The sequence below is a fragment of the Glandiceps talaboti genome, chromosome 20 (genome assembly GCF_964340395.1).
Source record: "Glandiceps talaboti chromosome 20, keGlaTala1.1, whole genome shotgun sequence".
NCBI lineage: Eukaryota > Metazoa > Hemichordata > Enteropneusta > Spengelidae > Glandiceps > Glandiceps talaboti.
In genome coordinates this window covers 6,566,993-6,579,889 of record NC_135568.1, presented here as the reverse complement: position 1 = coordinate 6,579,889, position 12,897 = coordinate 6,566,993, and the positions used below count along the sequence as shown (strand labels likewise).

Genomic DNA, 12,897 nt, shown 5'->3' with positions numbered 1-12,897 from the left:
GTACATCTCCCAGGATTCAAATTGTAGGTCAAGGGTCACACATTAAATGGCTGTGAGAAAGTAAGGATGTATATGTACATATGTATCTACTAAATTTGTCCACGAGCAGAATATATGTCGCATACTTTATCAGCATGGAAGAGAAAATTGTGAAACAAAACCAAATACATTAGCAACTTCATTGATTGATTTATATCGCTGATATGCTAATGACGACATTTTCAAAAGATGTGTGCAAATATAAGATATTCTGAATGAGGTACATTTTAAAAAAAAGTGTAAGTTGTTACTATAGCAACGTTTCCCAGTGATGGATGAACAAGTAGGAAGATTGTCCAAAGATGTCATCTTGAAAACTCAACAAATCGACAGAGTGGAACAGAGACAATTTCTACCTTCGAAAATTGACTATATAGACACAGAAATAGGATATATGGATTTTTTCTTGGAGTATTTGTTTGCTAACAAACCATGTATTGTAGGAAAACATGTCACAGAACATTGGAGAAGTTGTAGGGAATGGGTTGCTGAAGATGGGATGCCAAATTTTGACTTTCTTGTCAAAAACTTTGGTAAGTAAATTACATATACATACATACATACATACATACATACATACATACATACATACATACATACATACATACATACATCATACACATACATACATACATACATACATACATACATACATACATACATACATACATACATACATACATACATACATACATACATACATACATACAAACATACATACATACATACATACATACATCATACACATACATACATACATACATACATACATACATACATACATACATACATACATACATACATACACACACACACACACATAGATGTTTTTAAAAAAATTGATATGCAAACTCATCAATCTTATCTCTTTTGTTTAAATGACAAACTTTCTTGTATAAAACTTTGATAAACTTTGTGTATACACAAACATGTTCAACAAAAATTAATTCATTGATACTCTCAATCTTATCTCATTTGTTTAATCAAGTGTATTCAAGCAATTATTAAATTGTAAAAGTTGGTCCTAATATTTCATTTCAGGCTCTGAAGTAGTACCTGTAGCTGACTGTGCTGGTAGACAGTATGATTCACAGCCCAAACAAGATATGACATTTACAGTTTACATAGAATACTGGAAAACTTTGATTTCTAGTAATTATGATTCAAATATGAAATGTTTGTATCTCAAAGACTGGCACTTCAACAGGTATTAACAATTTACTGTTGTTAGTTTGTATCCCTCTCCCCCCCCCCACTAACTTTTGCAGTCTGAAAAAAAAACAAAAAAAACAACAACAAAAACGTTTCAAAACAGAAAATTTCAATTCCACTTTTTTTTAATATTGTTGTGTGTAACTTTTGTACTTTTTCACTTTGTTTCATTTTGACTAGTCAGTTACTTATGTTGTTTTACCTGGTAAAACATATGCCATCAAACATTTTACTGTTTGCCATGCTGGCAAAGGTATGACACTTCAGACTAACCAGTTCAGCAATGCTGCAAGTAAGTCTCATGTACTTGATGGCGTTTCATTGTACAATGGGATTGGACTTCGGGAATATATTTATTAGTGCAGTTAATTTTTAAAAAAAAAGACTTATATTTTAAAGAAAAAGTTAACAAATTTGTTTTTGTTGTGATTTAGAATATAATTAGTGAGTATAGTCAAATTGAAACCATGGCGATAATTATATGACTATTGAAGTGTCAGACAATGTTGAACTTGACACAGTAATGTTGATTTTGACACAGTAAAAGTGGCAACACTTGATGATTCGACTAAAAGGTGAAGCAACTTGTTTTATAATTATTTGTTCTCTTCAACAGGTCATTCCCAGAATACCAAGCATACAAAACACCAGTGTATTTTACCTCTGATTGGTTGAATGAATTTTGGGACAGCAGAGGAGACCAATCAGATGATTACAGATTTGTTTATATGGGACCCAAGGGATCATGGTAGGACTAAATAATGATTTGTATATTAAACATTGAAGAAACAGTGCAACAGTTTCCTGGAACCCCTTCCTTTGCTCTTTTACACAATGTAATACATATACCCCGCACTTAATGTTACGTTTCTGTTTCTAGATACCTCTTCCTTTCTTGTTTGTGTGACACCCATTTACTGGATCCCTACCAAACTTCTGTTTCTAGGACACCATTTCATGCAGACGTCTTCAGATCGTTCAGCTGGTCAGCAAATGTCTGTGGAAGAAAGAAATGGTTGTTGTACCCTCCAGGCCAGGAACAACATCTCAAAGATTGTCATGGCAACCTAGCCTATGATGTCACTTCCTCTGAATTGCATGATGGAAAGAAATACCCTAATTACCATAAAGTATCTGGTGTTCTTGAGATTATTCAGGAGGCTGGGGAGGCCATATTTGTGCCAAGCGGATGGTTTCATCAAGTTTTCAACCTGGTAAGTTATCAAATATAAATCTGAATAAATGGTCCAGTCTCATTACTATTAAATAACTGCCCATACATCAATTTTGCTGAACAAAATAAAACATTGGAAATATGATTTCTGCTGATAAGAGTGAAATATTTGGACAATTAATCTCAATTTTTTTCACAGCAAATTTTTGAATTTAATTAAAAAATTCTTCACTTTGTTAGAAGTAGTATATATACTATAAAGTGTGATCCTATAGTTTTTGAATTTTCATTTGTACATTGGAAATATATATATATATATATTTACTGATCTGATGATGTTCTGTTAACAAGGTGAAAGCTAGTCAGAACTTTCAGAAACTCTTTTGAGTTGAGTTGTGCTGAGACCATCAAGTTCTCCCTTGTGTTTTTGTGCGCATACATACACACCATATAAGTATATGCACATACATACATTTACTGATCTGATAATGGTCTGTTGACAGGGTGAAAGCTAGTCAGAACTTTTGGAAACCCTTTGAGTTGAGTTTTGTTGAGAGCATTCACTTCTCATTTACATTTTTTTGGAATAGGGAACTTGTTAACCCGCCATGTTGAATGTTGCATCATGGGAAATGTGATAATCAATACTAATCAATTAGTATTGTAAACAATAATGTTACATTGCTTTTAACCACAAATAATCAATTCATAGTTACCCTGACCATTGTGGGAGGTTAATTTTATCGGAAGCTCCAGATTAGGTATTACGATAACCACAGATAATCCCGTAGTCCTTTGCATCTGAGCATGCTCAGTCTGGATTGCAAGTTCCTTATTATGTAGTGGTATTATGTACATCGTAATTGATATATTACCATAATTGTGAGACATTAAATCTCAAATCTATTTAATCAGAATTGTTTTGCCTTCTCTCTCCAGGAGGATACTATATCTATAAACCATAACTGGGTGAATGGTTGTAATGTTGATATATCATGGAAGTTTTTACAGAATGAATTACAGGATGTACAGAATGCTATCAGTGATTGTAGAGATATGGACGGATGGCACCAACAATGTCAGGTGAAAACAAATTTGATTCTCGGCAATATTTCTTGATGGGCTTTCTAAGTTAAAACAAACCCTTGAATAATGGAACAATACATCTGTCTGTCTTAACGTATCAAGTTACCTGGTGAATAGCAAGCACTCTCTTGATGTAGTAATTTAGAGAGATTTGTTTCGTTATTCTGTAGAGCCAATAACAATGTCATTTCAAGTTCAGATATTTTGTTCGTGTGATCAATAAAATCATCCATTTCAACACAATCATCTTTTTTTCCACTATTTGTATAGATGATTCTACGAGCCAACAGTGGAATGGATTATGCAGATTTCTTTACCTTCCTCCTCATAGTTGCTAAGCAACGGATGAAGAATGTGAATGCTGCCATGGCAACATATACTTCCACTGATGTGGGTTCAGAGGTCAACTATCATGATATTTTTGATCTCCAACAAGTCTCAAACATTGTGGATAATATGCTACAAAATGAAGAATTTTTAGAACTGGAATTTGATTCCTTGAAGGAAAATCCAAGAACATTCTTGTCCACTGTGAAGAACTTGCTAGACAAAGATCTTGACCACCATGTGTAATAGACTGTAAGATATGTCATGCTGTTCCGCCCTCACTGGCCTCCTCTCTCTGAGGTTTTGACCGATGTGTGAGGGCACCTGTCACAGCGTACCTTACAGACTGTGTGATACATGTACCGAAAGCTTTCTGAAATCATTGCTGTCGAGAGAATGATAAAGTAATGTTTAAAATGACAACTTAGCCTTCATTGAAGACATAGCCCCCACACTGGTGTGTTGTATGGCAAAGATAAAATGTAAATTTGAATGGTGTCTCTAGATACAAAACTTCATAGTTCATTGACCAATTTGCTATTTGACCTTGAATATGGAGGTCAAAGTCAAACTCAGTTTCTTGTAAATGCCCTGCTAATTGAACTTTTGTTTTTGTATATTGAGCTCACTTCTTAGACGAAGTAATACAGAATCACTCATATAAAAGACAAACACAACCAAATTGTTGACTGTGTGCACCATTTTATTTGAAGTTCATTTGTTGAAATAGCAGTATGATATTGTGCTACAGCCAAATGTGAACACATAACACGTACATACACACATACATGGGCAGCATTGAAAGACCTTGCAGTGAGCCGTGCTTTTCAACTGTATTTAAACAAAATTTGACTAAAATCATGATTTCGAAAACACTCACTTCTACGTTACACCTCCAATTACGAAGTATGCAAATTAATTTTTACATAATTATTTGATGAATTGCCTCACTCTAATAATAGCGACTAATATTTTACATTTATCTTGCCACAACAAGACCGAGTACTGTTGACAACCATGGACATAATCCAATTACTAACAATCTATCAATCTACTAACTGGCTCAAAGCTTTTTACGCAAAAAAATACAAAAAGCTGAAATTTGTAAATGCTTATATTTCTAGTCCTATTTTAAGATAAACCACATCTGGCAAATTATTTGAATTCAACAAAATTGAAAATTGGCAGCGTTTTGAAGCATAACAAAGTACGAGATGTGTGTGTGATATTGCTCAAACTTCCCATCAATACCTTTGACTTATAGGGGTATTTACGATGTAATTGTCAAAATTGACCAACATATACTTTCCTCAATCCCTTGTGGAAATCTTAAATTGATTCCTTCATCTGAACTATTTTTAATCACAAATACATAAACTGGTGATGTCATAGCTTTGTGACAATACAATATTATGATGTCACAGCACAGCAACTACATGAACTGGTGACATCACAAGATTTTGAATCACGTATACATAAATTGATGATGTCATAGCTTTGTAACAACACAATGTCACAGCACTGCAGCTACACAAACTGGTGACAACATGAAATTTTTGAATCACATATATGTAAACTGATGATGTCATAGCTTTGTGACAACACAATGTGATGTCACAACATGAACTGGTGACATCACTTCATTTTTATCCCAAAACTGGCGAACTTGCCAAACATGATGGTTTTATTTCTCACTGAATGAATTATTTTGTCAATATTATTGACTGTACACAATGATCACATAAACACAACTTCTGCTTGGATTTTCAACAGATTCACCAAAATTGTTGATCATTGTAGCCCTGTTGTTGGTACACATCAATTTGCATCATACTTTTCATGTGTCATCTAAAAATGAATGAAATTAAAGTTGAACAATGTAATGAAAGCTAAAGCATAATGCAACTTGAAAATACATACCTTTTTAGTTTTTTAAAAGTTAATTACTTCAAAATTCAACACTTTCCAGGTATTACTTGAACTATTACCAAACAAAAAACACCTTGTGAAATAACAATAATAAATTAAGTAAATCTGAAGAAACCCTGTAAAACATTTTAAAATAATTAAAATCTATGGAAGTCCATTGTAAACTATGTATCAAGCAAAAACCAGCAAAATAAATAATCCAATAAGAAACTTGCAAATTTACAGGTGTTAGTTGTCTAATATGCAAATAAATGAAAACAGGAAAGTCAGTCATCCAATCATAGACTTGCAAATTTACAGGTGTAACTTATCTATATGCAATTAAACCCAGAAATAACATCACAATCACTTGTACTTGGTCTAATATGCAATGATAGACTCAGAAATGTACAGTTGTAACTTGTCTAATATGCAAATATCAACAGTAAAGTCAGTCATCCAATGAAAGACTTGAAAGTACACAGGTGTAACTTGTCTAACATGCAAATACAACCAGCAGTCAATCATCAAATGATTGACTCATCTAATATGCAAAAACACAAAAATTCAAATCACAATCATTCTAAAATTGAAGAAAAAATCTTCATAAACACACATCCTGGAACCAAATGTTACATTAAGTAGTACTTCTCATAATTTAGCTGACACCTCTCCAACTTAAATGGAACAGTCCACTACTGAAAGAACAGGCAATACCATTATACACTAATAGGGGTGTACATCTACAGTGCTATGCTTGTAAATATCAGAACAAAATATACAAATAAAACACATTTTAAATTTAATACATAAAATATTCTATATCAAACTTTGCTTTCATATAATCTAAATCTAAATCTGCTAGAAATAAAAACATTGCACTTACAAAACAAACAAATCTGTGTTAGGTACAAAACACAGTCATTACGCAGTGATTCTAGTAGTACTCTGTTTGTGAGAACCAATATCAAGTTATGATCAGAGTAGAGTGTATATGATATCTAGCGACAACTGCTACATTCTTTAAATGTAAACAATTTAGCTGTCATTCATGTTTTTATACATTCTACTTTGAATATAACCCTGACGTTAGTTCTTGTGTTGTGTGGTGACCATACATTTATCCCTCCCCAACCCATCATATGATGAACTATGTCATCCATGTGAACCAATGCAGCAAGTGTTCAAATTACAGTGAAACATGTCAGCATGAAACCATCCCACTATTCAAAACACCTCCCTATTCTGAACACCACTCTATTCTGAACACCCCACTTGTCTGAACTCTATTCTGAGCACCTCTCTAATCTGATCTCTTCTCTTGTCTGAACATCTCTCTATTTTGAAATCCTTCCTTTTCTGAACACCTCCTTATTCTGAAATACTCCCTATTCTGAACACCTGAACACCTCTTTATTCTGAAATACTCCCTATTCTGGACACCTCTCTATTCTGAAATACTCCCTATTCAGAACAATTCTATATTCTGAACATGCTAGTGATAGTGAATAAATTCCAAACTATGCATGAGTGAATCCCAAGTCCTTTTACAATATTTTTGTATTTATCCTTTCATTTGGAATTTAACTCTGTTAGTGTTTCTTCAGTTTTTTTGGACGTATACATCTCTCTAGCTGGAACAAATTGGTGTTCAGCCAAGTATTACTTGTTGGTAAGGTTTACATGGCATAACATGCACAATCCAATGTCTATGAATACACTCAAGTGATTGTCATTATATTTTGAACGGCACAACAAAATATTCATTTACCTAACTAACATGTGAATATGAGTTATATTATCTCTGGTAGACTGTAAGATATGTTGTGTGGGAGGGGTTGACCGATGTGTGAGGGCGCTGTCACAGCATACCTTACAGTTTAGATTTCTGGAAACTGGAAACAAATTTACAATGTAATACTTATGCTACAGCAGCTGGAGTGAGTGAAAAATATTACTTTTCATTTTCTTTTAACAGTTTGAAATCTTCTATCAACACAGATATACCTTATTGTTGGTATGGATATGCACCATGGAACTTTGAAAAAGTCACTTTTTTGAAATCAAGGAAACATTGATATGTTCTGAGGGCAGTTACAGAAAAAGTGGTTTTCAGATAAAAATATCTTGTTTCATATCCCAATTACAGAGAAGAAATAACACTGGATCAAATTCTTCAATTTGTTACCCCTATTTTAAGGTCAAAGGTCAACCACCTTTGTTTTTCCCAGTATCCTACTCTTGGGCCCAGGTATCATGAGTTCCAAGTTACTGGTAGATTATCTAGTTTGAGACCGATGGGTTGCAAAAAAACATAGCCCAATAGATAGCACATCCAAGTAATGTTATGAATCCACTTGGCAAAGACTTATGAGATACTAATAGCCAAAAATAAACTCTGGGTAAAAATAAAATATCTCCAATTTTAAGCTTCAAAATACCCTAGATGTTTGCTGCCACTTGTGACCATTATTTGCAAAACTTTTGTTTTTATGCAAATTTTGAAACCTTCATTTGCAGCACATTACTTAAAGTCAAATACAACATGTACAGATACATACATGGCATTGCAGCTCCCATTCTGTATTTCTAAGTAGCAACTACAAATATATTCTAGTGTAAGTACACACAAAAATAGCAGCTATTTTTTCACCAATCTTCTCAGACAAGAATGTCTACAATTCATTAATTATTCTGTTCTTTTTTTTTTTTTTTTTAGTATTTCTTGTTTCTTAATTTTTAATCTATATCCATACCTACGTTATAATTTTAAGTTTTTGCTCGCTCAGATTTACACTATTGTACTCCAAAAACAAAAGATGAAAACAGCACACAATATAACGTTGGGGGCGTCCTACATAGCACACCCTAGTGTTGAAGCTGTCTCAAAGAAATCCCAACTGAGTTGTGAAGCTCAAAAGAACTCCAGCTACACAGGATGTAGGTAGGAATTTACAACTTTTAACCTTTCCTCTTTATCCGGTCAAGACATACAAAGAAAAACACTACAACTCCAAATTTCTGAAAAGTGCTACTTATGATAAATGTGATTTTTGATCAAAATTTTGACACCACATCTTGAAAAATGTTTATGCAAATCCAACATAACTTTATAGTGAAATTGGCAAAAAATTTACCAAAAAAAAAAGTTTATTTTTCCCAAAATTTTTGGAGGGAAAGTTTGCGCTGCATATCAGCCATTACAATGCCTTACACTTTCAAACAGCACACTTAGAATTTGTCAAACATTAGAGTTACTGTTACTATTCCATTAATACCAGTACATTTACAATTACATATTTCCATCCATTTTATCTTTACAAGTTTCAAAAATTACATTATGATTCTACAAGAATCCATCCACTTCATATTCAAATCGCTGGGTTTACCATCTCATATCTTATGTTGTGAAACTGTAATCTAATCCAGGGGGTACCACTCCTAGAATGCCACCTTCTCATTCTGTATCTGGAAATAACATGCTTTCAGTGTTGTGAACATCAAACCAAGCTCTCCATGTGCTAGGTGTGGCTCCATCAAATCATCTATGAGGTGGATTTCAGAACCAAGATGGCGGATTCTGTCAAGTGAGAGAGAGAAAAGTGAACAATTCCTTATGTTATATACAATCATTATTTTATAAGATTTCCACTCTATGTCATATAATATTGTCTATTATGATCTAAGCATGATACTAAGCATGATCATACATGCTCCAGACAGCGACACACACAGAAGATAACTGCCATCTGACATGGAACAAAAACATTGGTCACACAGTATAGTGGACTACTCCAGGTAAGTGATACAAATTTGATTAATGCTAGGAGGTGCCACCCTATCAAACCTCAACCTACCTCTCTAGCTTAATCTACAAAAGTTACGTCTTGCTACTGTGACAATGACTGACTATTCAGAATAGTCTCTGCTAGGGGTCTCACCCTATCCTTCACTTAACACTAACTTCTCAGTTTTATCTCCAAAAGCTTAGTTTCGCCAGATAAGCCTCTGCTAGGAGTCTTATACCATTCCTACCCTAAGTCTAACTCCCTATCTTGAACTATCAAAGCAATGTCTTCCATTACGAATTACCTCGTTCTGATGACAACATACTGAAACATAGGGAAAAGATCATCCATGGACCCCCTATTACCCCAACTCGACTCTCCAAAGTCAAGTCTTCCCAGAGTAGACTCTACTAGGGGTCTCATCCTATCCTTCAACTAACCCTCACCTCCTAACTTGATCTAGTTAAAAGTAAATCTTCCACTTTGACTTACCTTGCTCTGATGACAACATACTGGAACATAGGGAACAGATCATCCATGGACCACATATGTTCCTCCTTCAGTGCAGTCTCTACTAACTGGTTGATACATTCAAATGTCTGCCTCAAGATTCGTAGCTTCTCAGCTGGACTAAATGTTGTACTGGGTTAGCAAATAAAACGAAGATAAATATTATTTTGAGATGGTTTTGATCAAAATCTGGCAGTTGAACGGTTTAAGTGATTGTCTTAAAATCTGTACATTACCAGTCCAATCTCTGTTGCTATCATTTTCTATATGGAACATATATATGTGTATGAGTTTACTTTCTAAATGGGTACCTGGTAGGACATGTTGTAAGAGGAGTGGCTATTTACTCCTATGAACTTAGCTGCAGCAAGTATTGCATTGGCGTTTTTACAACTCATATCGGCTTTTACAACATGTCTATAGTTTATGTGCTTGTAATAATAATCATACATTCTCACTCTCTCTGCTATCACCAAACCCTAAGAACAATGACCTCAATATACCATTACTACAGTAAAGAGTCAATATATTATGCTCTCTGAGGTCTACTCTATCTGCATCCCCAACTCAAAAGTTAAATTGCAAATAGTTATCTTGTGTATATTCAGTGCACTCTTCTTAGTTCTAGCAAACGAAGTAAAAGTTGGAGTAAGTTCAAAGATCAAACATACCTGATATGTTGCAATGTTTCTATGGCAACAGCATAACATTCATCGCGAGTCTCAGACAATTTCTGCAAGAATAATGTCAAAGGTCAGAATACATCAGAAAACATGTAAACCATCATGCTAATATGAAAGATACAATTAGATATTATTCCCCAATATTTTTCTTCATTCAGCTGAGGAAAATACGAGCGACCTAAGGGGCCTTGTCACTATGAGTTGCTAGACGAGTTTTAGGTCCCAAGTATTTTCCAGCTGAATGAAGAAAAAATATTGGGGAATAATAAAATTATACTTCCTCAACTATAATTTATGAAAGATAATGTCAAGAACATTTGAATCATATTTTGAACAAGGGTTGTCATAACATACAATGACCAGGGTATATAATCCATATTTCCTGTTCAAAGACAATAACTTTGCTTGAGTATGGTATAATACATATTATAGGCGGCATTCATATTCAAAACAACAAAACAAAACATGAAATTCAATCAGATTGTGATATTGCAAAGTAATTTTAATATATTACAGTCTCCTGTACGACAATAACAATGATAATATAGAAACGCTATAACAACAACAAGGTGTCTTACCTTACGTGGATCCTGAGCAGTGGATTCCTCAAACAACCAAAATTTCCTAAAATTAAAAAGTCAAATTCCATTTATTGTGGTCAGTTAGCTAATTTAACTAATCACTGTCAATCTGTCAATCATTTACCTAATTAATTAATTATTCAATCAATCTGTCAATCATTTACCAACCCTGTAGAGGTTACCCTAGAGACCTGCCCTGGAGGATTGCCCTATAGGATCCTAGAGGGTTTCTTTGTATGAAAGTGAAACTCTAAAATCTTTTCTAATAAGTACAATGCATGTCGTCAGTTCTCTCTATACATAGCTCCAAACTACTGGTTTTGTGGTGATAATAACATACAGTGAGTAATTCCTATGTGAAAGTTTATGCTTATAGTCAACTTACTGTTTGACCCCTAGGTACGCCATCAGAGCAATGTCTGGTTGTTTATTTAGCCGTATAATTCTGTCCCAGTATCGGTCATCTTGGTTTTCATTGTGTAAAGCATACAGTGTAAACAATGGTGGATAAAGTCTGGGTAACAACACTGGATGTAGTAGACCTGCACTGGTTATGTTTAGCTTCCTGAAATGGGTCAAATAAGAAATATGTGTCCAATAAATAGTAAGACAATGTTGAGGATGGATTCTGTGATGCACGCTTTGATGAGAATGGTTTTGACTAGTAGAACAGCATATACTACATCAACTCCATAAAAGAGTGAAATAATGTACATAAACAAAAGTATTCAAGACAGTAACACAACGTTGAGGGTGCATACCAAGATGCAATAGTGAGAGTGGTTTTAAAAGATGAAACTAATACAAATAAATAAGTGTTCAAAAGACAGAAACACAACTCTGAGGACAGTCACCAGTGTAAAAGTATGAAATGAATGCAATCTGCACTCAGGGTGTATCACACATATTCTACACTACATATGAAGAGCATGATCAAATGACTCATTCAACACCACTTAAATTTTCAGTTAATCAACCCATTCAGCTTCCCAGGATTATCATTCTGAAGTGTAAACAATTCATTTGTAATCTGTTTATAACTTACTTCTCCTTATCTGTCTTTTCCACACTAGAGAGTTCCATACTAGGATAGCCATACACACTGCTCATTCCGTAGGGATTTTCCTGAGTTGGACTTTTGGCCTCTGGAGAACATGGCTCTTCATTTGGTAATCCAGGGAAGAGGATTCTGGAATGGAACAATCAAGGATATATATTACCTATATTGGAAATATGATAATTTAATTGTTATATTCATAATTTGAATTTGGATGAGTACAACTCACTATGTGCAAAAGAATAGACAGTTATTCAACTCTTCAACTTGTCTGGTGAGAAACTGAGTTTCTATATTCGCTAGCATGACAACAAGTAAGCATATGGACTAATACAGGGGTTACAGTGTTGCTCCACAAGAACAAAGAAACAACATCCAAGACTTATCAAATTCTCAATATAACTTCCTTACAGTACATGTATAACCTCTTAGCAGTTTAATCAATTTAAGTTATCAGACATTTGCCCAAAAAGTGTCCTAATAAAGGAAAAGTCCAACCAGACTTACTTCATACAGCTTTTAGTATGTCTGT

The 12,897-nt window shown here is 34.1% G+C and overlaps 2 protein-coding genes across 7 annotated transcripts in view; one reads left to right on the top strand and one right to left on the bottom strand.

Moving 5' to 3' along the window:
- The first annotated feature begins 289 nt into the window (after positions 1-289).
- Positions 290-4,084, top strand: LOC144450867 (2-oxoglutarate and iron-dependent oxygenase JMJD4-like). The gene is made up of 6 exons (XM_078141610.1): positions 290-572; positions 1,081-1,246; positions 1,868-1,999; positions 2,198-2,465; positions 3,365-3,508; positions 3,782-4,084. Exons 1-6 carry the CDS (start codon positions 311-313, stop codon positions 4,082-4,084), a joined length of 1,275 nt encoding a protein of 424 aa, XP_077997736.1. The 5' UTR covers positions 290-310.
- Positions 4,085-4,534: 450 nt separating this feature from the next.
- Positions 4,535-12,897, bottom strand: part of LOC144451068 (alsin-like) — a 48,310-nt gene continuing 39,947 nt past the window's right edge. For all 6 annotated transcript variants that reach the window (XM_078141832.1, XM_078141833.1, XM_078141837.1 and 3 more), the window contains 6 exons: positions 12,354-12,497; positions 11,694-11,873; positions 11,306-11,351; positions 10,716-10,777; positions 10,027-10,176; positions 4,535-9,326 (listed from right to left, as the gene is read on the bottom strand). In XM_078141832.1, the coding sequence (XP_077997958.1) occupies positions 9,188-9,326; positions 10,027-10,176; positions 10,716-10,777; positions 11,306-11,351; positions 11,694-11,873; positions 12,354-12,497 (721 nt within the window). In that variant the 3' untranslated portion in view covers positions 4,535-9,187. The remainder of the gene's footprint in view (positions 9,327-10,026; positions 10,177-10,715; positions 10,778-11,305; positions 11,352-11,693; positions 11,874-12,353; positions 12,498-12,897) is intronic.

What these genes read in the sequence shown, in the direction of transcription:
- LOC144450867 (XM_078141610.1), top strand. Translation starts at nt 311, where the DNA reads ATGGATGAACAAGTAGGAAGATTGTCCAAAGATGTCATCTTGAAAACT. An exon ending in AAAGACTGGCACTTCAACAG is followed by an intron (nt 1,247 to 1,867) that starts GTATTAACAATT and finishes TCTCTTCAACAG; the next exon opens with GTCATTCCCAGAATACCAAG. An exon ending in ATGGGACCCAAGGGATCATG is followed by an intron (nt 2,000 to 2,197) that starts GTAGGACTAAAT and finishes TTCTGTTTCTAG; the next exon opens with GACACCATTTCATGCAGACG.